The sequence below is a fragment of the Primulina tabacum genome, chromosome 12 (genome assembly GCF_025594145.1).
Source record: "Primulina tabacum isolate GXHZ01 chromosome 12, ASM2559414v2, whole genome shotgun sequence".
NCBI lineage: Eukaryota > Viridiplantae > Streptophyta > Magnoliopsida > Lamiales > Gesneriaceae > Primulina > Primulina tabacum.
Genome location: NC_134561.1, coordinates 30,586,181 through 30,610,179, shown reverse-complemented (window position 1 = coordinate 30,610,179; position 23,999 = coordinate 30,586,181). Strand labels below are relative to the sequence as shown.

The window sequence follows — 23,999 nt, the reverse complement described above, 5'->3', positions numbered from 1 at the left end:
CTCAGCAATGGTTTAACACCTTGCAGCCCAACTCTATACGATCTTTTGAGGATTTTTCAGCTGCTTTCTTGCACAGATTCGCTAGCAGCAAAAAACACCAAAAAAACTATTTGAGCCTGTTTGTGGTGAAAGAACAAGAAGCTGAAACTTTGCGAGAGTTTGTTCAGCGTTTCAACAACGCAGCGTTAGAGATACCAGCGGCCACTTCTGACATCATGATAAGTGCCTTCACACAAGGACTGAGGGGAGGGGAGTTTTTCAAGTCGCTGGTCAAGAAGCCTCCGTTGAGCTATGATGATCTGTTGGCTCGAGCTGAGAAATATGTAAACTTGGAAGATGCCCAACGGTACAGAAGGATGGAGAGCCGGCCCGGAGGAAGTAGAGTTGAGGGAGCGGAGAAAGGAGGAAGGAAGAGGGGTGCGGGGGAAAGAGAGAAATACAAAGCTAGTAGTAGAAGACAATTCTCATCCCATGTTCCCCTAGATAGGAGTCGGGACGAGGTGATGGAGGTGAGGGAGCCCGCGGGGAGGTGGGAGAAGTCGCGAAGGGTTGGGTGCAGTGCTAGATTGCCTTCACGGGATAGACGAGAAGGATCCTCATTCAGGAGTCGACAAAGGTCTCGCTCTCCTCCTAGGCGTGGTCAAGGCCCTCCATGGATAAATCAGAGGATGGGTGAGCAGAGAGGGGAAGGTCTATGTCAAGATGTCCCTCAGGAGCTCGTGGAACCGAGGAGGAGAATGAATGAGGATAACCACCCTACGAGAGGAATGATTCATAAGATCTCGGGGGGTGCTACTGATGGAGACTCTGGGTGAGCTCGGAAAGCACATGGGAGAAGGTTGGAGAACTTTGAGATATATAGGGGTGCAGACTTACCACAAGACCCCGTCATCAGCTTTGGGCCGGAAGACCTCCGAGGCGTTGTAACTCCACATAACGATGCCCTGGTGGTAACGACCACCATTGCCAATTATGATGTGGCGAAAATATTTATTGATAATGGAAGCTCCGTGAACGTCTTGTTCAAGAGCACGTTGGATCAAATGAAGATGAGAGGATTTGAGTTTGAGCCGGTATCCACCCTGCTGTATGGGTTTGAAGAACACGTCATGTTGCCTTTGGGTCAGATTGTTCTTCCCCTATCCTTGGGGACTGATCCTCGGCGGGTAACAAAGATGATAACCTTCACTATAGTAGATACCCCGTCAGCGTATAGTGGAATTCTAGGACGACCAGCCCTGAAGGATTTTAGAGCAGTAGCTTCCAGTTATCATCAGAAGCTTAAGTTTCCTGTGGGAAAAGGAGTTGGAGTCCTGTGCGGGGACCAAAAAGTCGCACGTCGTTGTTATGAAAAAATCGTGAAGGAAGAAGAAAAGAGAGGTCACGAGCATTCGCATGGAAGCTTGAGCTCACTCTTGCAGTTGTAGAGTCATTCGGAGAAGCTTCTAAATGGGTAACTTTGTCCTGTGGAGGTACAAGGGGAGCTGAGAGGAAAGTTGGAGAATGCGCGGGGTAAGGCTCTAAAGAGGTATGGGAACGCTTACCACCTTAGAAAATATCTTTACTTCATTTTTTATGTATTTCGTTCCTGAATTTGTCTTACGTTATCAGTTGATATTTAATAAAGCCAAGTTCTTATATTAAGTTCGTGGTTGTTCTTGTATTATGAGGATTATATGAATTTTGTTTTACCTACTTAGGCTGCGCCTAGTAGAGGAGAAGAGTGGGGGGGGGGGAGAAAAGTTAAATTTTTCCTGCTAAGGCATCGCCTAGCAGAGGAGTAGAGGGTGAGGTGGAGAATATTTATTTTCCTGCTAAGGCATCGCCTAGCATAGGAGCAGAGTTGGGGAGAAGAAAAATTTTATTTCCTGCTAAGGTTTCGCCTAGCAGAGGAGTTTGAGGGTGAGGGTGGAGAATATTTATTTTCCTGCTAAGGCATCGCCTAGCAGAGGAGTTAGAGGATGGGCGCGTTGAATTTTATTTTCCTACTAAGGCATCGCTTAGCAGAGGAGTTAGAGGGTGGAGGTGTTGATTTTATTTTCCTGCTAAGGCCCGGCTTAGCAGAGGAGTTAGAGGGTGGAGGTGTTGATTTTATTTTCCTGTTAAAGCATCGCTTAGCCGAGGAGTTAGAAGGTGGAGGTGTTGATTTTATTTTCCTGCTAAGGCCCGGCTTAGCAGAGGAGTTAGAGGGTGGAGGTGTTGATTTTATTTTCCTGCCAAGGCATCGCTTAGCAGAGGAGTTAGAGGGTGGAAGTGTTGATTTTATTTCCTGCTAAGGCCCGGCTTAGCAGATGAGTTAGAGGGTGGATGTGTTGATTTTATTTTCCTGCTAAGGCATCGCCTAGCAGAGGAGTTAGAGGGTGTGCGCGTTGAATTTTATTTTCCCGCTAAGGCCCGGCTTAGCAGAGGAGTTAGAGGATGGAGGTGTTGATTTTATTTTCCTGCTAAGGCATCGCCTAGCAGAGGAGTTAGAGGGTGTGCGTGTTGAATTTTATTTTCCTGCTAAGTCCCGGCTTAGCAGAGGAGTTTGAGGGTGAGGGTGGAGAATATTTATTTTCCTGCTAAGGCATCGCCTAGCAGAGGAGTGAGAGGGTGGGCGCGTTGAATTTTATTTTCCTGCTAAGGCATCGCTTAGCAGAGGAGTTAGAGGGTGGAGGTGTTGATTTTATTTTCCTGCTAAGGCCCGACTTAGCAGAGGAGTTATGAGATGATGAGGTGAGAGTTTGATTTTTCGGCTAAGGCCCGGCTTAGCAGAGGAGTTAGAGGGTGGAGGTGTTGATTTTATTTTCCTGCTAAAGCGCGGCTTAGCAGAGGAGTTAGAGGGTGGAGGTGTTGATTTTATTTTCCTGCTAAGGCATCGTCTAGCAGAGGAGTTAGAGGGTGGGCGCGTTGAATTTTATTTTCATGCTAAGGCATCGCCTATCAGAGGAGTTAGAGGGTGGAAGTGTTGAATTTTATTTTTCTGCTATGAACTATTTTAGCAGAGGAGTCAAGGGCACGGGGAAGTGGAAACTATTTCCCTTCAAAAGCTTAGTAGAGGACCTTGAAGATGGGGGCGACGAGGGCATACTGTGTTAGAAAAATTTATTTCGTTTGTCGTTAACGAACAATGTTTGCTCGATGAGGGCGTGGCGCGGCGCGAGGCGATGGGCTCGGCCGGCGAGCCTGGGTGCTCGGACGATGGTGAGGCGCGCGCAGGGCAGGGGTGTGGCTCGACGCTGCGATGTGGTGGGGAACGTGTGAGGGTCGCGGATGGTGGTGCGGTTTGATGGTGGAGTGGTGCTAGGGTTGGCGCACAGGTAGAGCGTAGACGGGAAAGAGCTTGTGAATAAATTGACGCGGTGCTAGGATTACGATTTGATTTGTTTCCAAATTTTTGGGGACTGACGAACGGCTGGAAGATAATGCAAAACTCGCACCCGGTAACCCGAGGACAGTACGACTAATCGAACTTCGAACCTGCGATTCAGTTCGACTCGGGAGGGGGAGACTGGTGATACCCCATGGATGAGCCCATTACCCCTGGCCCATCCCTAGCCCAAATGGAAGACAGGCCCATCAAGGGCCCAGGTATTCTCCTATAAATATCAGGTTTGAGTGTTCAGTAGATTCATTCACTATATTGTTTTCAGCAGCGCCCTTAGCTGCTCCCCCCATATATCCTCAGTCTCTGACTTGAGCGTCGGAGGGGCTACGCCAGGATACCCTCCTGGCCCCCTCTTAACGGTTTTATTTGTGATTTCAGGCCCAGGGTAATTTTGAAGCCCGTGTCTGGATTAGTGACGCTTGCTTGGATCGGACCCTAAACTTCCCGTAAGTATCAGGCAGGATTGAATATGTAACATGGGACTCACAAACAAGTGCATCCACTACAACCAAATTAAGCACATTAAATTTTTGTGTTCTTCAATTTTTCGTCGATTTCTTAAGATTCAGCGTATGTCGTTTTATCAAAAGTTATAGATAAGTGACTCTACTATTTTAAATCATACATCAACTTATCATCATGTTTTGATCACTCTCCTAGCATGTATCATTATTTTTTGCCAACAATTTTATTATAACCACTAGATTTCGAAACACAAGTCTTAAAAATACCTTATTGAGCTCTATCTTTTGGATAATTGGATTTTTCCATGTTGCGGTGATACTTACTACACACGTCAGGATCACATCAACATTAAATTGATGTCATGTCAGTATTACATAGAAAAATTACTGAACTTGCCAAAAACACTAATATATCGGACTAAAAATGAAATTTAATAACATAAAAGATCAAAATCGAAAAGAAAAAATATACAATCAAAATCAAAAAGAAACAAACATACGAAATTAAAAAAAACAATTTTCCCTAAATATTATCTCAAACGCTTGATGTGCATTTTTTCATTTCTTAAAATATACATAATATATAATGATTATGACCATATTAAATTTAAATTAAACAGAATTATCAATCGACAGTTGAGATGATCACCTCCCTAATATAAATTATTATTTTTTCCTATAAATTAATATATTTTTCCAACTTATTATGATAAGATAAAGTTTAGACAACATCATATTTGAAGATTTTTATTAAGATGGCGATTTTGAAGTATTCTAAGACGAATCCGTGGTTCTGCCACTGATTGGCATGTAAAATCAATTGCATATTTATCTAATAATAATTATGCATGTGTATCTTGATCTCATAAATGCTTCTTGATTTAAATTTTTGTATTAAAGTTATTTTTTACAAAAAAAAATTAATATGTATGGAGGAAAATTGTATTTTGGGGAAGGGATATAAATAAATGATAATTTAAATTAACTTAATTCTTGCGGGTGAGAATTTATTAATAAACTATGGAAAAAAATCAATTGTTAACTTATTGTAGAGTAATGAAATTATATTTTTAGTCTATGTTATCAGTAGGGGCTTAGAACAACGAATCGAATTGAGTTGAATATGAATATTTTTAAAGACTCGAATTAGATATATTTAAGTTCGATTCAGAGTTTGAATAGTTTTTTTTTTCTCGAATTCAGTTTGAATTAAAGCACGAAAAATTCAACATTCTTGCAAACTATTTGAACTATTGCTTGAAAATTAATACTCGAACTCTCGAAATATATTTATTTAATTTATAATTATAATTATATTATCATAATAAAATATTAAGGCTCGCAATGGATTGTAATATCGTTGGGTTTAGAAACTCTAACAATCTTGATTTTGATGATAACAAATTTTTTTATTGTGTTTCTAACATATTTATTCAAGTGTGAAGTTGTTAACTCAAGATGAAAGCTGAAACTCGACTGTAGGCAAACTGAAAATTTGGCGCGTTTCAGTGTTTTGACGATGTCTCACAGTTCTGTGATCCGAATGACTAGCCGCCAAGACAACTTAATAGAATACCCAATTTGGAACAAGTTTTATTTCATGTTAATAGGCTAAATCGGATGTTATCTAGGCAAACTGATGGTTGCAAAACCAAATTGATTGCATGAAAACAACATTCAGTTGAGCATGACCTGTTGTGGTATTTTGGCCAGCCTGATCAACTCGTTTATCCAAATAAAAAAATTTCGTATGAGTTACGAAGCTAAGACGGTGATCTACAAATCATATTCACAAGTCAAAGTTTGAATCGCAATGTAAAATGCTGATAAATGACGATGAAGATATAAGTTCTGCACCTTACTGATTTCAGCAGACCTCATCAGTTTTGTTTAGTTGAGCAGATGAGCAAAAACTGAAAAAAACGTCAAAATCAGTTGAGCTCGGGAAAAGTGATCAGCAAGGCGCAAAATGACTGTTTCAATACCAGAAACATTACAGAAACTTTCCAAAATGTCATATTCTTGTATATAACATATATATCATTCTTGGAGCCTATAAATACAACATCTTGAAGATCAAATACAAGCTTTTGAATGGGATTCAAAGCATGTACAGTCTATATGAAGAAATAAGCTAAAATGAGAGCAAACCCAAGTGTGAAGATAAATTTGATAAATACACACACTGTAATAGATTAAATCCTCATACAAAATCACTCATATATATACATGAGAGTTGAGCTTCAAAATTTAGTTGAGTGAGTCTTTACATAAAGACATTAAAGATCGTGTTTGTTGTCTTGGTATAAGAGACGTTAAACTTCTGTGGATTATGAGATTGCGACCAACAATCGAGAGTGTACTATGAGTTCAAATTAAGCAAAAGATCATTCCTAAGTTGAAATGATTTTGTACAAGGAGTAGTATAAATTCAAATCTTCTAGTAGATCATTTCCAAATGGAAAAAATGATAACATATGAGTTGTTAATTTGCGAATATCCACAAATAAATTCGTGTCTATTTATATATTGCATTTACTTATCATTTCTACTGTTTTAAAGATGCATTGTTGAAGCATTTTATGTGTTCTTAAAATACCAAAATATTACATATCAAGTTTTTAATAAAATGTTTCAACCAAAAAGTTTTCTCATTAAATTGCATATCTTTTAAATATTTTAAAAAATGTTTAATCTGTTTCTTCGAAGAATTATTTTTAATGTCTTCCTCTTGATTTGAAAACCAAAATCGATTTAATTCATCAAAATTCAATATTTCAATAACCGAACTATTGTAACTCGACGATTATCCCTCAATTGATCCTATAAAATATTGACCAAAATAATTTGTGCTTGAGTTCAAATTAAAAAAAAAGTTCGAACATGTTAATTTTTCTCAAATTTGATAAAATTCAAATTCGTATTAATCTTTCGAGACAAATAAAAAATATTGTGCATCATCTCAGTTCATTTATACATGTGAAGAACAAAAACGTACACATTTTTTATCGGCATACGAAGGACATAAACTCATCTATTGGAAATTGACTTTTACTAAGCTTGAGAAGTTTGTGTACCATCGTCAGGCTAGCTCAAATATGATAATAAGTTGTGATTATTTTAATTTTGAGATCGACTTATTACTTTAATTACAAATTTATCTTTATATCTATCATGATTTACCAATTCTAATGACAAATTTAAAATATAATCCTCTTAGCCCACCCTGAGTATTCTGGGCCGGTCTTTTGTAAGGAACTAGGTATCTTGTGAGACGGTCTCACGAATATTTATCTGTGAGACGAGTTAACTCTATCGATATTCACAATAAAAAGTAATACTTTTAGCATAAAAAAGTAATAATTTTTCATGGATGACCCAAATAAGATATATGTCTTACAAAATACGACCCATGAGACCGTCTGACACAAATTTTTTTCCTTTACAAGGAGATCATGTGTGTGTTTCAAGACAAAACATCTTACCAAAATCGGCAGTATATCAATTTGGGGAAGTGGACCAATATACCCATTATGCTCTTAATTGAATTAAGGATCTCGATGGATTTGTTTTGATATAGACCGTTTTTAACATATGAAGATGAATCCTCAATAATAATTCTTCAACACAAATAACAACTGATACTTGAAAGTGACTTGTCCAAAAATAATGATGTTAGCCACCAGGCCGAGTTCGGGAATGGCGATCTCCCCACATGATACAAAACGAACAGGCTGTGCTTATTTGGAGTCAAGTGAGTTCAATGACTCAGACCCATCTCTTTTTTGAGGCCCAAAAATTAAAAAAAAAATTATTATATATATAATACTAAAGTATTATAAGGGATTTAAAATTTTGCACCTCCAGTCGCTCCTTCTGTTTCAGTTCCTCCGGCAGTAGCTCCCGTAAGTTCCCCACCGACGGTCTCAACTTCTCCGCTAGCTTCCGAGCCGGTGAGTTCACCACCGACAGCCGCTCCTGCTCCTGTTCAGGTACTTGTCATTGTGAATTCTTTGTCGATGTTTGACTCAAGCTTGTAAATCAGTTTTGCACACGCGTAACGCATCCAGATATGGAACTATGGGCCACATTATTCCCATAAATTTACCTGATTTCCAATAATAATCGTGCAGTACTGTAGCCTGTAGTGGAGTACTTCACACAAAGATGTGCTCCCTGCAGAAATAACTTTAAATGATTTACTTTAATCTTCAATAATTTAAAACTATAAGGTCGAAAAATTAATTTATGGGAATAAATTAATCTTTGTTGCCCATGTAGTTCGGCTCTAATTATTAATCCTGGATCTATATTATTCGCACCAAAACTAAGACTGTCAACTCATTTAATGTTACAGTTACAAGTACATTGTGAAACGTTTCTAGTAACTACTGTGATTGGTTTGGTCTATTGATGAATTAATTATATGAAAAAAATAGATTAACTTAGTCATAATCACTTTTGAGAATTTAGGGATATTGGAGAAAGTGTAAAATTAGAATAAACAGTGGATTGTATCTTAATTCTTTGTCATTTATTTATTAAATTGTTCATTGAATTATTTTTTGAATTCTGAGGTTAATCATGCCTCCTAAGTACATATCTGGGTCTCAAAAAAAAAAAAAAAAAGAAAGAAAGCTAAAGATTGAAGAAATGATTCAAAGTCAAGCCGCAGATATCAACAAGTACTTTGTTTCAAACAAAAACATAGTTGCAGAGGTTGAAAACACGGTTGATAATTCAATTAGCAGAGAACAAGATAATGAATTGGATGAGAATAAGATTGATACTAAAAAAGTCCTTGAGTCTGTCGATGTGGATGTATTCAATGATTTTGGCTCTAAAACTATTAGGCGGGTTGTTTTTTAGTGATCATTTTAGACATGTTTGATATTTTTATTCATTTAGTTTTTTATATTGTCTTTAAGGTATTAATTTAATTTGAAAAATTGTTATGGAACTAAAAAAAAATATGAACACACATTATAATTCAGAGACCACTTTTTAAAAGTTAGACTCAGGCCCAAATATTGTTAAGATTGGCTCTGAAAACGAATATCCACATTTTGTACAAGTATCTCTTAGGATAGTGAACTCACTCAAATTTGTAGGAGATAACCCTCGATTTGGGGAGTTGACCCCAATTTTTTTTCCAAGAATAGTATTCTATCTTTTTATAAATATCAAGTTCGGTATAGGGTTTAAACTAACGAGTTCTGTACTCATTTATCCATATATATTTTCCAATATTTGACTTAAATGTCAAGGAGGATTCGTTGGAGCACACCTCCGACCCTTTTCTAACGATCGTTTTTTGGTTTCATATTAGCAGGTCGTCCATATCTCTTAATTTGGGCATTTGGTGCATAAAATCAACATTCAATTCATTTGTTGATTATCCAGAATGTTCACCGATATTTTCTTTGGAGAATCACTTGGCTCCATCTATGAAAAACTTTGGAATGGGACCTAATAAGGCATGAGAGTTTGGGAGGAGTTGGGAGGCTATTTTGCCATTGGGTGAAGCATCTCCAGGGTGTGGGGGATTTTATAAATAATAATAATAATAATGTTGGCCATAATTTAATGTTTATGTGGCAATGGTCCCAAAATTTAGTGTTAGAAAGGGCTAACGCGAAGAAATAACCATCGTCGGGGTTCTTCAGGAATCCCTTGATCAAGAACATTAGAACTCAAGTCTAATTGCTCTCATTGGATCATGATAAGAGTTTCTAGTAACACCGTCTCATGATCTCATAAGTATCATTAATAATACATCTAAGAACCTTAAGTTATGGTTAGCGTACAGTACGATCCTTTCAACTCATATATTTGAACCAAATCCGAGTCACTGGTATATCGAGAGTTGTAAATAAATTCGATAAAGTGTGATATGTTTTTGAGTAAAAGTAATGACATCATATGTGCAACTAGAAAAACATTTTCCCTAAAGTACATATCTTGCTTTGGCAATAGACTCCTTACACTATTAACTCATCAGATCACATAGGATATCTTCACCGTAGGCAAGCAGTGAATTTTCGACTACAATGCGTTGACTCCTACGTATTTCGAACTATTAGATAAAACCACAAAATATTATCAAAATAAATATTGTTTTTACATAAAAATCAATTAAAACTGAAACCACAAGTTGACTCGCTTAACATCTACTCTGACAACCAGAACTAGAATTGACCATATAAAATTCATACAACACATTAACTTTTAGCACATGTCATCATGGGTTCCAAGATTCACCGTGAAAATCGATGCAAACAGAGGAGTAAGTCAGTGAATAATGCGAGTGCCCGAGAACTTAAGAACAAGCAGCAACAGTCAATGGATAAAAGGGAGAGTGATGGCGGATGGGCCCATTGGGAAGCTCCCTCTCGTGTTTGTTCAGGATTAAGCAGATGACTCCATGGACGTGATGTTTGAGATGATCAATCGATCGAGGGATATTTGTAAAATAATCTTGGTCAATATCGGTCGATGAGGTATTTTATGTTAACTTTGGACTACTATTTTTTTTAAAAAAAATATTCAAGTCCAACTACAACAAGTTTATTTGATGAACATCGAGGATGAAGATTAGAACCTATGTCCTCTACCCGAGTAGGAGAGGTAATGACATCAAGCCACGGGGTTTTTGGCGGGACAATATTCATGAAAACGAAAATCTGCAACAAATTAGCATATAAGATGATATCAGGTGAATTGGTTGAGCTGGGTCGGAGCGATCCACCGGATGATAATAAGAGTTTTTGATTGGGGAAATGAGCAAGGGCTATGACTTCAAACGTAACCTGCAAACAAGAATATGAACTCGTGAATGGGCGCCGGAGGGGTGTCTGGCGTGGTCACTTCGATGCTTAAGTCAGCAGATTGAAGATGAAGAAAAATGACAATAAATATGAGGATATATGTGAGTGCTTCCAAGATACCAAATTCCAGAATCCTTTAAATGAGATGTAGACCTACTATTTATAGGAGAAAATCCCATTATTACCTTGTTTTCAGTGTTCACCTGCAAGTATGGTAAGATGGCTGCTCATACCCTACTTCTGATGATTTCTTTGACAAGCCAAACCTCTGTAGTTGACAGTAATGATTGCCAAGCATAAGGTAGTTCATACTGATGCACTCGAGTGAGGTGCGCTTCTCGAGGTAGTCCGGGTATAAAGTTCCCGGGAGCTTGTATGAGAGCCTGGGCCTATGGTTGTCCGAGGAGAAGACGTCCCGAGCATTCACCTGCCCGACTGCTGAAGAAATCATCCTGCACACTGATTCTGATTTGGACTATCCATTTAATATCTCGGATGCCCTGCAAGCCAACGGTTGGCTAGGGAATTTATTGACTCAAGTGAAATAAGCAATCTTTATTTTAATATAATTTAACTTTTAATGGTTTCGTTATACTTTATCTGTATACCCATGCAAGCAGCATAGATAAAGTCCTTGATTATGCTTTAATAAAATGAATCGTAATTCGATGTTGAAACTCATTTGTAAACACTGCATATTCTAAATTCGTTCCTAGTCGATTCAGCCGCCTAAAACAGGGATAAAGGTCGCTTGAGCTCGAGACTAGCATCTGTGATGTTGTGTACTGCGTTTCTTGGTAAGGGCATAGAGATGTCCAAACATGCAGATGGGTAGTCATATGATGATTATACCGAACAACCCTCCCTCGGACTTTCCAAGGTGTTATCATTCATCGAGAGGATAAGTCTGTGGTTATAATTGTACACCATTAGTCCTTACGACCCGGGACAACACTGAGGCTCTATATGCTAGGGCTGTGCTTTGACTCGTTTACCGGCTCCAGGAGAGTCATCAGGTGGCGAGGTTGGGTACAGTTGCGACACATATAGGAGCCAGTGCATTGTAGTCGGGGATTCACCGCTCACCTGCGGGTGTGGATATCCTATGTGATCTGATGTAATAATAGTGCATGGAATCTCTGGCCAGAGTATGAGATGTACGTTGGAGAAGGAGTTCTCCAATAGTACACGCGATGCCACTATTATAGTTATCACATAGTTATCGAATTAATATGCAACCCTCGATGAACCAATGGTTGCAGATTCGATCGGGATATATGTGATGAAGGGACCGTACTGTACGCTAATCATAATCGACTGGTTCTTGCAGTCACTATCAGTGATACCTAGGGGATCATGGGGCGATGCTACTAGACGCTCTTACCATGATCCGATGGGTGCAATCAGAAATGAGTTCTGACATTCTTAATCAAGGTGTTGATGAAAAGAATGGGGCTAACTAGGGTAAGCCCGAATAAGAATAAATATTATTCTGAATCAAAAAGAGTTGTGAACCCACGGCTAGCTGTATCCCTGAACCATTGAGGGTCACACAAGCACTGGATCGTTTGTTCCCGTTGAGAGAATAAATTCAAGGAGTTGAATTTATATTATAATATAGTAATTTCAAGGAGTTGAATTTATGATAATTAAATTTTGAGAAAATAAATTCAAGGAGTTGAATTTATGATATAGTAAATTCAAGAAGTTGAATTTATAAAATTTGGAGATAATAAATTCAAGGAGTTGAATTTATAAAATTTGATAATTTAATTTATTAAACTCAAAAGTTGGGTTTAGTAAATATTAAATTTTGGAGGTGATGAAAATTCAAGTAGTTGAATTTATAATTTAAAAATTAAATTCAAATGTTGAATTTATAGTGTATTTAATTTATTAAGCTCAAAAGTTGAGTTGATTAATTAATTAAATATGGTGGATAATATGTTTAATGGGCTTGTAGGAGTACAAGTCCAACATACTAAATAATTAAAGTTTTAATGGACTTTGATTAAATTAATTAAACTAGTTGGACTAGCACAATTAATTAAATCAAGCTCATTAATGTTAATTATATAATTAGGCTTTGACTTAATCATAAATTGGGAATGAAAGTCAAAAACCCTAGCCACCACCATAAGTATTTTTCGAAAATCAGCCTCCATCAACCTTGCAAATTTCGGCCTCCTCTAATTCTTTCCAAGGTTGAGCCGCCTCTCGTTTTAGTCTCCAACTAAAATCTCTTCTATATTTTCTAGTGCAAATTAGAAGATGAACAAATCATCTAGTCGTGGACCTGATTAGAAGATTGAAATAAAGAGTTCTTGAAGAAAGTTCGAAGGGATTCATCAAGAGCTAATCCGTTTATATCGGATTAGTTGGAGCCACGTGATTAATTCACAAATGTATAATTTTCTAACATCCTATGAATGTTTATGATAAAATCATACGAGCGCCCAAAGCAAATCATATTTTGATTGTCAAAATAAAATAAAAGTTTTAAAACTTCCGCTGCGTTTGGCGTGTAGAAAACCGGGATCCAACAGTGGTATCAGAGCCAGGGCTTTCTAAATCGTATGGTTTTAAATCATATTGAAAAATTTATTTCTAACCACACAAGAAAATTTTTCAGAAAATTGATGCACCATAAAAAATTTTATTTTTTCCAGATAACAAAAAAAATTTTTTTTTTAATCTGCCCGGAACTGTTTCGGGCAGTCGTGTGCGTAGTGACGCGCACGACGTCGGACGCCCGCGTGCAGCAGGGCAGCGCGCACAGCGTCCTGCACGCCAGCGCGCAGCGCGCACGGCGTCCTGCACGCCAGCGCGCAGCGCCCTGCGCGCACAGGGGCTGTCGCCACTGCCCGAAACGTTCGGGCAGGGCGGGCGGCTTCCCGGGATCATCTCGGGAAGCGTGCTGAATGGCGGGCTTGAATTGTTTCGGCCCAGGGTGCAATTTTCTGATTTTTCAAATTTTTGGGCAAAATTGATATTTTTGGAAAATGATTCAATTTTTATTTTGGAAAATTATTTTTTGGAAAATTAATAATTTTCTTGTAAAATAAATAATTAAAATATGATTTTAATTATTTATGCTAAAAATGAGTTTTACAAGAAATCAATTATTATTAATTTAATTGGAAATTAAATAAATGAGTTTATTCAATTTATTAAATTCTTTAATAATTGTGGTGGTTAGTGATAAAATTATTAGATATATGATTTACTAATTAATTAAATTGTTTAATTAAATTGATTTTGATATTTGATATTAAATGCATGAAGGATGATCGAGAGCCTTGACCAATGTGTTAGGTGTATGTTAGATATTTTACTGTTTTTTATTCATTTTGTTAATATTTGATATTATTAAAGTGGGCCTGGTTTATGGCCTGTTCCCACCCCATGAGATGTATCCCTTATGTGCCATGGCTATTTAAATGTAATTATTAGAAATAGTGGGAGATCAAGACTGGAAGATGGTGGGCCCGATGAACGAGATGAAGACATGTAAAATATTAGAAGTTCTTGTAATAGTTGCATTTGCATCCCTGCATTCACCTAGGTTTTGGACCCGGATCCATGTATGGCTCACGTGGATCTAATAGTGTTGGCAATCGATCATCCTTATTTATTGTTGAATGTCATATTATGATATATGCGATATATAGTAGTATGCATGTATGTATATTATTAGATAATATAGTTGCATGAATCCGGCAAACATACAAACTCGTGGCACGCGATTTTTAAATTAAAATAATGAGACAATTTTAAAATTAAAATCCCTCATTTTGAATATGATTCAAAATTTATATCAAACCGAAAAAGTAAAAATTAAAAGAGTTTAATTTTTTCTTGCCTTCCATCAACCGTGGTTGCATGTTGATCGCTACACGCGGACAGTGTCTGGCTCATATTATTGGGGAGGCCTATACGCCGGAAAGCTGTGACTTCCACCGGACATATGATGTGAATTGAGTGGAACTCCCATGACTTCGGCTCATATTATTGGGGGAACTCATGGCGACCGTCTACTACAATTCAATATTGATGGGTCAGTTTGACACGCGAAAATAAACGGCGTCATGTTATTGGGTCCTTATTAAACGTGAGGCAAAACACGCGGAGGTTGCATAGGGATGCAATTGGATTCTACCTTTTAGAAATTATAATTGGCTAATATTATTCGAGATTATAATTGGCTAATTGGACTCTACGTGCCCACTAAGGAAATACGATTTCTCTTTTTCATCAGAGGGTGGTGAAAATGTCAAAATAGTGGGAGGAAAATTTATAAAATAAAATCCATATTTTATATCTTAAAATTATTTTAAAATAATCAGCAACCATTATTCTGTTTTCGTATCAGTATATTTTTGATTTCGTCACGTAATCCATTTTTGTTATTAACAAGCTAACCGAATCTAATTTTCAAGACTGGTTGGGAAAAATTGTTCTAAATTCGGAGAAAATGACATACACACTAATGTAAGTCCCGCTGAACTGACAAAGCATGCAAGATGGTAGGACCATAGTACGCAAGCTAAAGTGTGATGTGCTCGCTTCTATGTCAAATGAACTGTAGGGACAATTTGAGGAAATTTTGAATGCTGCTGACATTCGAATACACATGCAAGAGTTGCATGGTACATGAAACCCGTACTTTGATGCACACCATTTTTAAAAGCTCATGACTACATGCATGCAAGATGGGGTTATGGCCCATGAGCATGGTGTACGTATGACTGGGCTTATTGAGAATGTGGTGGGCCTGGAATATGTGATTCCTAACGAGTTAATTGATGACATCAATTTGTTGTCTTTCTCTTCCTCATTTGACGGGGTTATGGTGAACTTCAATTTGGATAAGATAGATGATAGCTTTGAAGAGCTAGTCAATACGCTTATAACTTATGATATCACCATAAAACAAAGAATCGTTGTTTTTCTAATGGGCCTCTCGTCAGACGAAAATGGCCCACAAGGTAAGGGAAAGAAATGTTCTGCCCCTCACAAGAAAAACAATCCCAATAAAAGGCAAACTCTGAAAGACACTTAAAAGGCCTACAAAGCCCAATAATTTAGAACATATTTATTTCACTGCAAGAATTTCGGACATAAGAAATTATATGTGCCAGAAATGTTCTGGAAATGATAAGTGAATGTCCAAATAAACATGATTTCAACAACAAACAAAAGAAAGTTAGATGATCCAAATCCCACACAAACATGGCACGCTAGACTATGTCACATTTTCCAAAGAAGGATGCACAAACTAGTGGGAGAAGGCATGTTTGACTTGTCAGACATAAATTCTCTACCTGCTTGTGAGTCTTGTCTAAAAGGAAAAACGACTAAGACTCCATTCGATGGAAACGTGGAACGTGAGCATGGTCTGTTGGATTTGATCCACACAGACGTTTGTGGCCCACTAAGTGTTAGCACAAAATATGGGCAATCCTACTTCATTATCATTACTGATGACCATTCGAGGTATGGGTATGTTTATTTGATGAAACACAAATCTGAAGCATTTGAAAAGTTCAAAGAGTTCAGATCTGAAGTAGAAAATCAGCTGCAAACAAGTATTAAGGCACTTCGATCTGATCGAGGTGGAGAATACTTAAGTACTAAATTTTTCGGTTATCTAAAAGAGAATGAGATTCTCTCACAATGGACTCCACCAGCAGCACCACAATTGAATGGTGTTTCTGAACGTCGTAATCAAACCTTGTTGGACATGATTCGATCTATGATGGGATTTACTGAATTGCCGAAATCGTTTTGGGGCTTTGCGCTTGAAACCGCGGCAATGTTGTTGAATAATGTCCATACTAAAGCATTGCATAAAACATCATATGAGATATGGATGAGAAAAACTCCCAAATATTCTTACGAGAGAATATGGAGATGTCCTGTTTATGTGAAGCAGACAGTGGGAGACAAATTGGATAGTAGATCCACTTTGTGCTACTTTGTAGGATATACAAAGAATTCTGTTGGATATTATTTCTATCATCCCAATGAAGCAAAAGTGTTTGTTTCAAGAAATGCCACCTTTTTGGAAAAGGAATTTCTATTAGATAGAAAAAGGCAAGATGATAGAACTTGAAGAAATTCAAGATACTCCTTCAACATAGTAGTTGAACCTAATCCCCAAGAACCAGTAGTTGAAGTACAAGCTCCTAGAAGGTCTGATAGGATTATTAGACCACCTGCAAGATATATACTTCTTCATGAACAAGGCCATGTTGAGCCTTGTGTTGGATGTGATCCAATGAATTTCAAAGAAGCAATATATGATACTGATTCAACCAAATGGCTTGAAGCCATGCAGTCAGAAATGGACTCTATGTATTCAAACCAAGTCTGGACATTGGTGGATCAACCTGAGGGAATCGTTCCCATAGGGTGCAAATGGATCTACAAAAGAAAGCTTGGGGCGAATGGGAAGGTAGTGACCTTCAAAGCAGGCTGGTTGCAAAAGATTATACTCAAAGACAAGGAGTTGACTATGAGGAAACTTTTTCACCAGTTGCTATGTTTAAGTCCATTAGAATACTACTAGCCATAGCATCATGGTATGACTATGAGATATGACAAATGGATGTGAAGACCGCATTCCTCAATGGAGACATCAAAGAAGAAATTTATATGTCTCAACCTGAGGGATACACATCAGTATGAAGTGAGCATAAGGTATGCAAACTTCAGAGATCAATATATGGTCTCAAGCAGGCATCAAGGAGTTGGAACCTCAGATTTGATAGCACTATCAAAGAGTTTGGTTTTACTAAGAATCCTGAGGAACCATGAGTGTACAAGAAAGTTAGTAGGAGTGCAGTGACATTCCTAGTACTTTATGTTGATGATATCCTGCTCATTGGGAATGATGTAGGATTACTGTAATCAACTAAAGTATGGTTAGCCAGTAAATTCTCCATGAAAGACATGGGTGAAGCATCCTACGTATTGAGAATACAAATCTACAGAGATAGATCAAATAGGATGCTCGGACTCACCCAAGCCACCTATATCGATACCATTATAAAACGATTCTCTATGGAAGAGTCCAAGAGAGGATACTTACCAATGTGTCATGGTATTACTCTATCTAAGGCAATGTGTCCCAAAACTGATGAAGAGATAGAGATGATGACACGAATTCCATATGTGTCGGCCATTGGTAGTATCATATATGGTGTGATATAGACACGTCCTGATGCTGCTTACGCTCTGAGTGTTACAAACAGATATCAGGCAAACCCTGGTCCAATGTATTGGAAGGCCGTGAAAGATATTCTTAAGTACTTGAGAAGGACTAAGAACTTGTTCATGGTCTATAGGGTGGAGAATTGAAATTGGAAGGTTACACTGATTCTAGCTTCCAATGTGACGTAGATGATTCGAAATCGACCTCTGGCTTTGTATTCATGCTTAATGGTGCGGCTGTCTCTTGGAAAAGTTCCAAGTAAGACACCGTTGCGGATTCCACCACTGAAGCTGAATACATTGCTGTATCTGATTCAGCCAAAGAGGTAGTTTGGATGAGAAATTTTGCCCAAGAGTTGGGCGTTATTTCTAATGGAGTTGATCCAGTCCCGTTGTACTGGGACAACACTGGTGCCGTTGCGCAAGCAAAGGAACCAAGGTCTCATCAGCGATCCAAACATGTACTAATGAAGTTCCACATCATATGGGAGATTGTGGGAAGAGGAGACATATCAGTCGAAAGAGCCCCTTCTGCAGATAATGTTGCTGATCCACTTACCTTTCCCTTGCCAGGACCATTGTTAGAAAAGCATCGCGAAGCAATGGGATTAAGGGTAGTTGGCTCTAGGGCAAGTGGGAGATTGTTAGAGTAGATGCCCTGCAAGCCAACGGTTGGCTAGGGAATTTATTGACTCAAGTGAAATAAACAATCTTTATTTTAATATAACTTAACATTTAATGGTTTCGTTATACTTTATCTGTATACTCATGCAAGTAGCATAGATAAAGTCCTTGATTATGCTTTAATACAAATGAATCGTAATTCGATGTTGAAACTCATTTGTAAACACTGCATATTCTAAATTCGTTCCTAGTCGATTCAGCCGCCTAAAACAGGGATAAAGGTCGCTTGAGCTCGAGACTAGCATCTGTGATGTTGTGTACTGCGTTTCTTGGTAAGGGCATAGAGATGTCCAAACATGCAGATGGGTAGTCATATGATGATTATACCGAACAACCCTCCCTCGGACTTTCCAAGTGGTTATCATTCATCGAGAGGATAAGTCTGTGGTTATAATTGTACACCATTAGTCCTTACGATCCGGGACAACACTAAGGCTCTATATGCTAGGGCTGTGCTTTGACTCGTTTACCGGCTCCAGGAGAGTCATCAGGTGGCGAGGTTGGGTACAGTTGCGACACATATAGGAGCCAGTGCATTGTAGTCGGGGATTCACCGCTCACCTGCGGGTGTGGATATCCTATGTGATCTGATGTAATAATAGTGCATGGAATCTCTGGCCAGAGTATGAGATGTACGTTGGAGAAGGAGTTCTCCAATAGTACATGCGATGCCACTATTATAGTTATCACATAGTTATCGAATTAATATGCAACCCTCGATGAACCAATGGTTGCAGATTCGATCGGGATATATGAGATGAAGGGACCGTACTGTACGCTAATCATAATCGACTGGTTCTTGCAGTCACTATCAGTGATACCTAGGGGATCATGGGACGATGCTACTAGACGCTCTTACCATGATCCGATGGGTGCAATCAGAAATGAGTTCTGACATTCTTAATCAAGGTGTTGATGAAAAGAATGGGGCTAACTAGGGTAAGCCCGAATAAGAATAAATATTATTCTGAATCACAAAGAGTTGTGAACCCACGACTAGCTGTATCCCTGAACCATTGAGGGTCACACAAGCACTGGATCGTTTGTTCCCGTTGAGAGAATAAATTCAAGGAGTTGAATTTATATTATAATATAGTAAATTCAATGAGTTGAATTTATGATAATTAAATTTTGAGAAAATAAATTCAAGGAGTTGAATTTATGATATAGTAAATTCAAGAAATTGAATTTATGAAATTTGGAGATAATAAATTCAAGGAGTTGAATTTATAAAATTTGATAATTTAATTTATTAAACTTAAAAGTTGGGTTTAGTAAATATTAAATTTTGGAGGTGATGAAAATTCAAGTAGTTGAATTTATAATTTAAAAATTAAATTCAAATGTTGAATTTATAGTGTATTTAATTTATTAAGCTCAAAAGTTGAGTTGATTAATTAATTAAATATGGTGGATAATATGTTTAATGGGCTTGTAGGAGTACAAGTCCAACATACTAAATAATTAAAGTTTTAATGGACTTTGATTAAATTAATTAAACTAGTTGGACTAGCCCAATTAATTAAATCAAGCCCATTAATGTTAATTATATAATTAGGCTATGACTTAATCATAAATAGGGAATGCAAGTCAAAAACCCTAGCCACCACCATAAGTATTTTTCGAAAATCAGCCTCCATCAACCTTGCAAATTTCGGCCTCCTCTAATTCTTTCCAAGGTTGAGCCGCCTCTCGTTTTAGTCTCCAACGTAAAATCTCTTCTATATTTTCTAGTGCAAATTAGAAGAGGAACAAATCATCTAGTCGTGGACCTGATTAGAAGATTGAAATAAAGAGTTCTTGAAGAAAGTTCGAAGGGATTCATCAAGAGCTAATCCGTTTATATCGGATTAGTTGGAGCCACGTGATTAATTCACAAAGGTATAATTTTCTAACATCCTATGAATGTTTATGATAAAATCATACGAGCGCCCAAAGTAAATCATATTTTGATTGTCAAAATAAAATAAAAATTTTAAAATTTCCGCTGCGTTTGGGCGTGTAGAAAACCGGGATCCAACAATCTATGATCCGGACTCTTATGAGGATATCATAAGAGAAGAGACCATAGATAGAATTCATTATGTTGAAATGGAGTATAATAAAAGAAGAGAGGGTTGCTTATTTTTAACCCCCAAATCCTATATATATGGTAAATCTTGCATGCAATACGTACACATAATAAATATGACTTCGATATAAGACATTGATGCAAAATGTTTGGATTCAGAGTCAATGTTTGAGTTTCTCATTTTGTAATAATTTTGCTTTCTTTTAAAAAATAATGGGGATTTTGGGACCTCGAAAACAAAATTTGATACTGGTGATACCTTCATAAGGATCCGAGTTGTTGTTAACCCGGTTTATTACTTGGATAGTCCGTATCAGAGCCATTAGGCCGGGCATTTTCTTCAGAACTCGGGCACTTCGTTTCTTCCCAAGAAATTATCATCATATCTCGGGCTCTCAAGCAAATACCCGGGTACCCTACTATCCAGGCCATCTCGAGAATTGCACCACACTCGAATGTGATTGATACAGGCCGTCTAAATCTGTCAGAGCAACTTGGACTTGGAGTATTTTGGAAGTCATCAGAAGCTACAAGTATGGGCAGCCGACTTGCCATACTTAGTAGGTGGCACGAGAATCAAGGTACCTACCTCATTTTCCTACTATAAATAGCAGGTATTAATATCATTTAAGGATTCTGAAATCTTTGAACTCTAAAGCACTTACATATTTTCTCTCAAATATTGCTTGTGTTCATCTGAAAATCTGCTGACTTTAGCATCGGAGTGGCCACGCCGTACACCTCTCTAGCGCCCATTCACGAGTTCTTTTCATTGTTTGCAGGTGCTATCACAGCCATTATCTTCACTCAAAATTCCCAAACACTATAAATTGTTGATTTGATCCGTTGGAGCTCCTAACCCGGCTCACCCATTTCAGCGGGATCACATCATTGGCGCTGTCTGTGGGAAACTTGAGGCTAAGACGTTGATATGGCTCGTACAAGAAGAACTAACCAAGATAATTCTCGGGCTCAGGAAGATGGAGGTCAGACTTCGAGACAGGGTGGTGTTCATAACACCGGGCCAAATCTCATTACCATGACCCCGGAAGAGTTAAAAAAAATTATATCCGATGCGGTAAAGCAAGCTATGACCAGAAAATAAGTTTCTCAGCATGTTACACCACCCGGAGGTAGACAAGAGCGTGAGCAGGAGCAAGAGCAGGAGTTGAGGGAGGAGGAGGAGGTAAGAGGAGAAGACGAGGAGTCCAGCGCCGGGTCCAAATCTCCTACTATGGCGGAAGAGTTGTTGGAGTTAAGGCAGAAGATGAAGGTACTGGAAGGGCAGTTGGAGAGCCGGAGTACTTCCAGGGCAGTCACCAAGGGATGCCCGTTTGCTGAGATAATTTTCCGAGAACCTCTTCCCGGGAATTTCAAATCTGCCAAAGTGAAGGATTACGATGGCAACGCAGACCCCGAAGAACACCTGGCCAGATTTGAAAATATGGTCATGCTGCACTGTTACACTGATCGAATCAAGTGTAAGGTGTTCTTGACAACATTGGTGGATTCGACTCAAAGATGGTTTGAGGGTTTGGCTCCTCAAAGTATTAGTTCTTTCAAAGACTTTCAAAAGGTGTTTTCACACCATTTCAGCAGCAGCAAAAAGTACAAGATGACTGCTTTTAGTCTTTTCGAGGTCAAGCAGAGCCCGGATGAGAGTTTAAGGGCTTATATCAGAAGATTCAACAGAGTGGCTTTGGATGTCCCCACTTGTGCCACTGAAACAAAGACTATCGCATTCACCCAAGGCTTGAGGGAGGGTGAAATTTTCAAATCATTAACTAAGAAGGTGCCCGGGGATTTCGAGGACTTATTGTCTCGGGCAGAGAAGTATATCAATATAGAAGAGAGAGGCTATGAAGAAGGAGAGAGGAGATCGGGTATCTAAGCCCGAGGAGAAAGGACAGAGAAGGGGTAATTCAGGGCATTTTTCTCATCATGTGCCCCTCAAGATTGCCCGGGAGAGGGAGGTCCAGGAATGCAGTAGAGATCTGGCCTCGGATTATCCACTATCTCGGCCCGATAAGAGAGGATTCTTCACTCTCTACAAAGTGTGTTACCACAACACCGAGGATTGTAAAACATTGAAGGGAGAATATGCCCTGCCTCTCGCCACGAGACCCAGTCAAGCCAACAAAAGACCGAGATTGTTGCCTTGGACATCTCGGCAGCCAGGATCTAATGCCCGGGGAGGAGATGTAAGGGGAAATGTAAGGAATGAGCCCGGGGAAAGGAGGGAGCCCGAGCCCGAGAGAAAAAAGAATTCGCCTCCTGCCATGGGGTTAATCAAAATGATATCAAGAGGCTCCACTGATGGAGACTCCAATCGGGCAAGAAAATCAAGAAGTAGGAGGGAATGTATGGAGGTAGAGGGAACAAGGAGGAACGAGGCGATCATCAGTTTTGGCCCGGAGGATTTGAAGGTGGTGAATCTGCCTCACAATGATGCCCTGATTATCCAAGCCCGGGTGGCAATTATGACATTCTGAGAGTCTTTATTGACTCGGACATCTCTGTAAATGTAATTTTTAAAGATGCATTTGTGCAGATGGATTTGCAGGGTTATCATTTAGAAGCTGTAGAAACTGCACTCTTTGGCTTTGCTGGCCATGAGGTTTACCCAGAAGGATAGATTGTCTTGCCACTTACTCTAGGTTCCCAAGATCTCAAAAAGACAGTAATGAACTCTTTCACTGTAGTGGACTCCCCATCTTCATATAATATCATTATGGGGAGGCCAGCTATGAATGAATTAAGAGCCGTGGCCTCCACCTACCACCAAAAGATCAAATTTTCTGTGGGAGCCCGGGTAGGAGAAGTCCGGGGAGATCAGCCATCTTCTCGAAAATGCTATGTGGAGGCAGTCCGGGCTGATCAGAGCAAAATCAGGAGGGAAGGGAAAAAAGCGAGAGTTGATGAAATGGAAGGAATAGTATTGGAGAAGGGAGATGTTCATTTTGTGGTTGAAGAGGAGCAGGAGATGATAGAAGTCGGACCAGGGCAGCAAATCCGGGTGGCTCGGGAACTCAGTACATCCACCCGGGTTAGTCTGATCAATTGTTTAAAAGATAATATTCAAGTGTTTGCCTGGTCCCAACAGGAGTTGACAGGGATCTCACCCCGGATATCGGAGCATCAATTGAATATTCTCCCGGGCTCTCACCCGATAAAGCAGAAGAAGAGACACTTTGGTCCTGAAAAGAAAAAATTTATTGATGAACAGGTGAAAGAGCTGCTGAAGGCCGGCCACATTCGAGAAATTCAATTTCCTACATGAGTTTCGAATGTGGTGCTGGTACCTAAGTCCACCGGGAAGTGGAGAATGTGTGTAGATCTCTGCGACCTCAACAAGGCTTGCCCTAAAGACC

General features: G+C 38.7%; 1 protein-coding gene across 1 annotated transcript; it reads left to right on the top strand.

Moving 5' to 3' along the window:
* The first annotated feature begins 21,862 nt into the window (after nt 1-21,862).
* On the top strand, nt 21,863-22,519 carry LOC142520330 (uncharacterized). Its single transcript, XM_075623331.1, has one exon. The coding sequence runs from the start codon at nt 21,863-21,865 to the stop codon at nt 22,517-22,519; it is 657 nt and encodes a 218-aa protein (XP_075479446.1).
* Nucleotides 22,520-23,999: the final 1,480 nt, after the last annotated feature.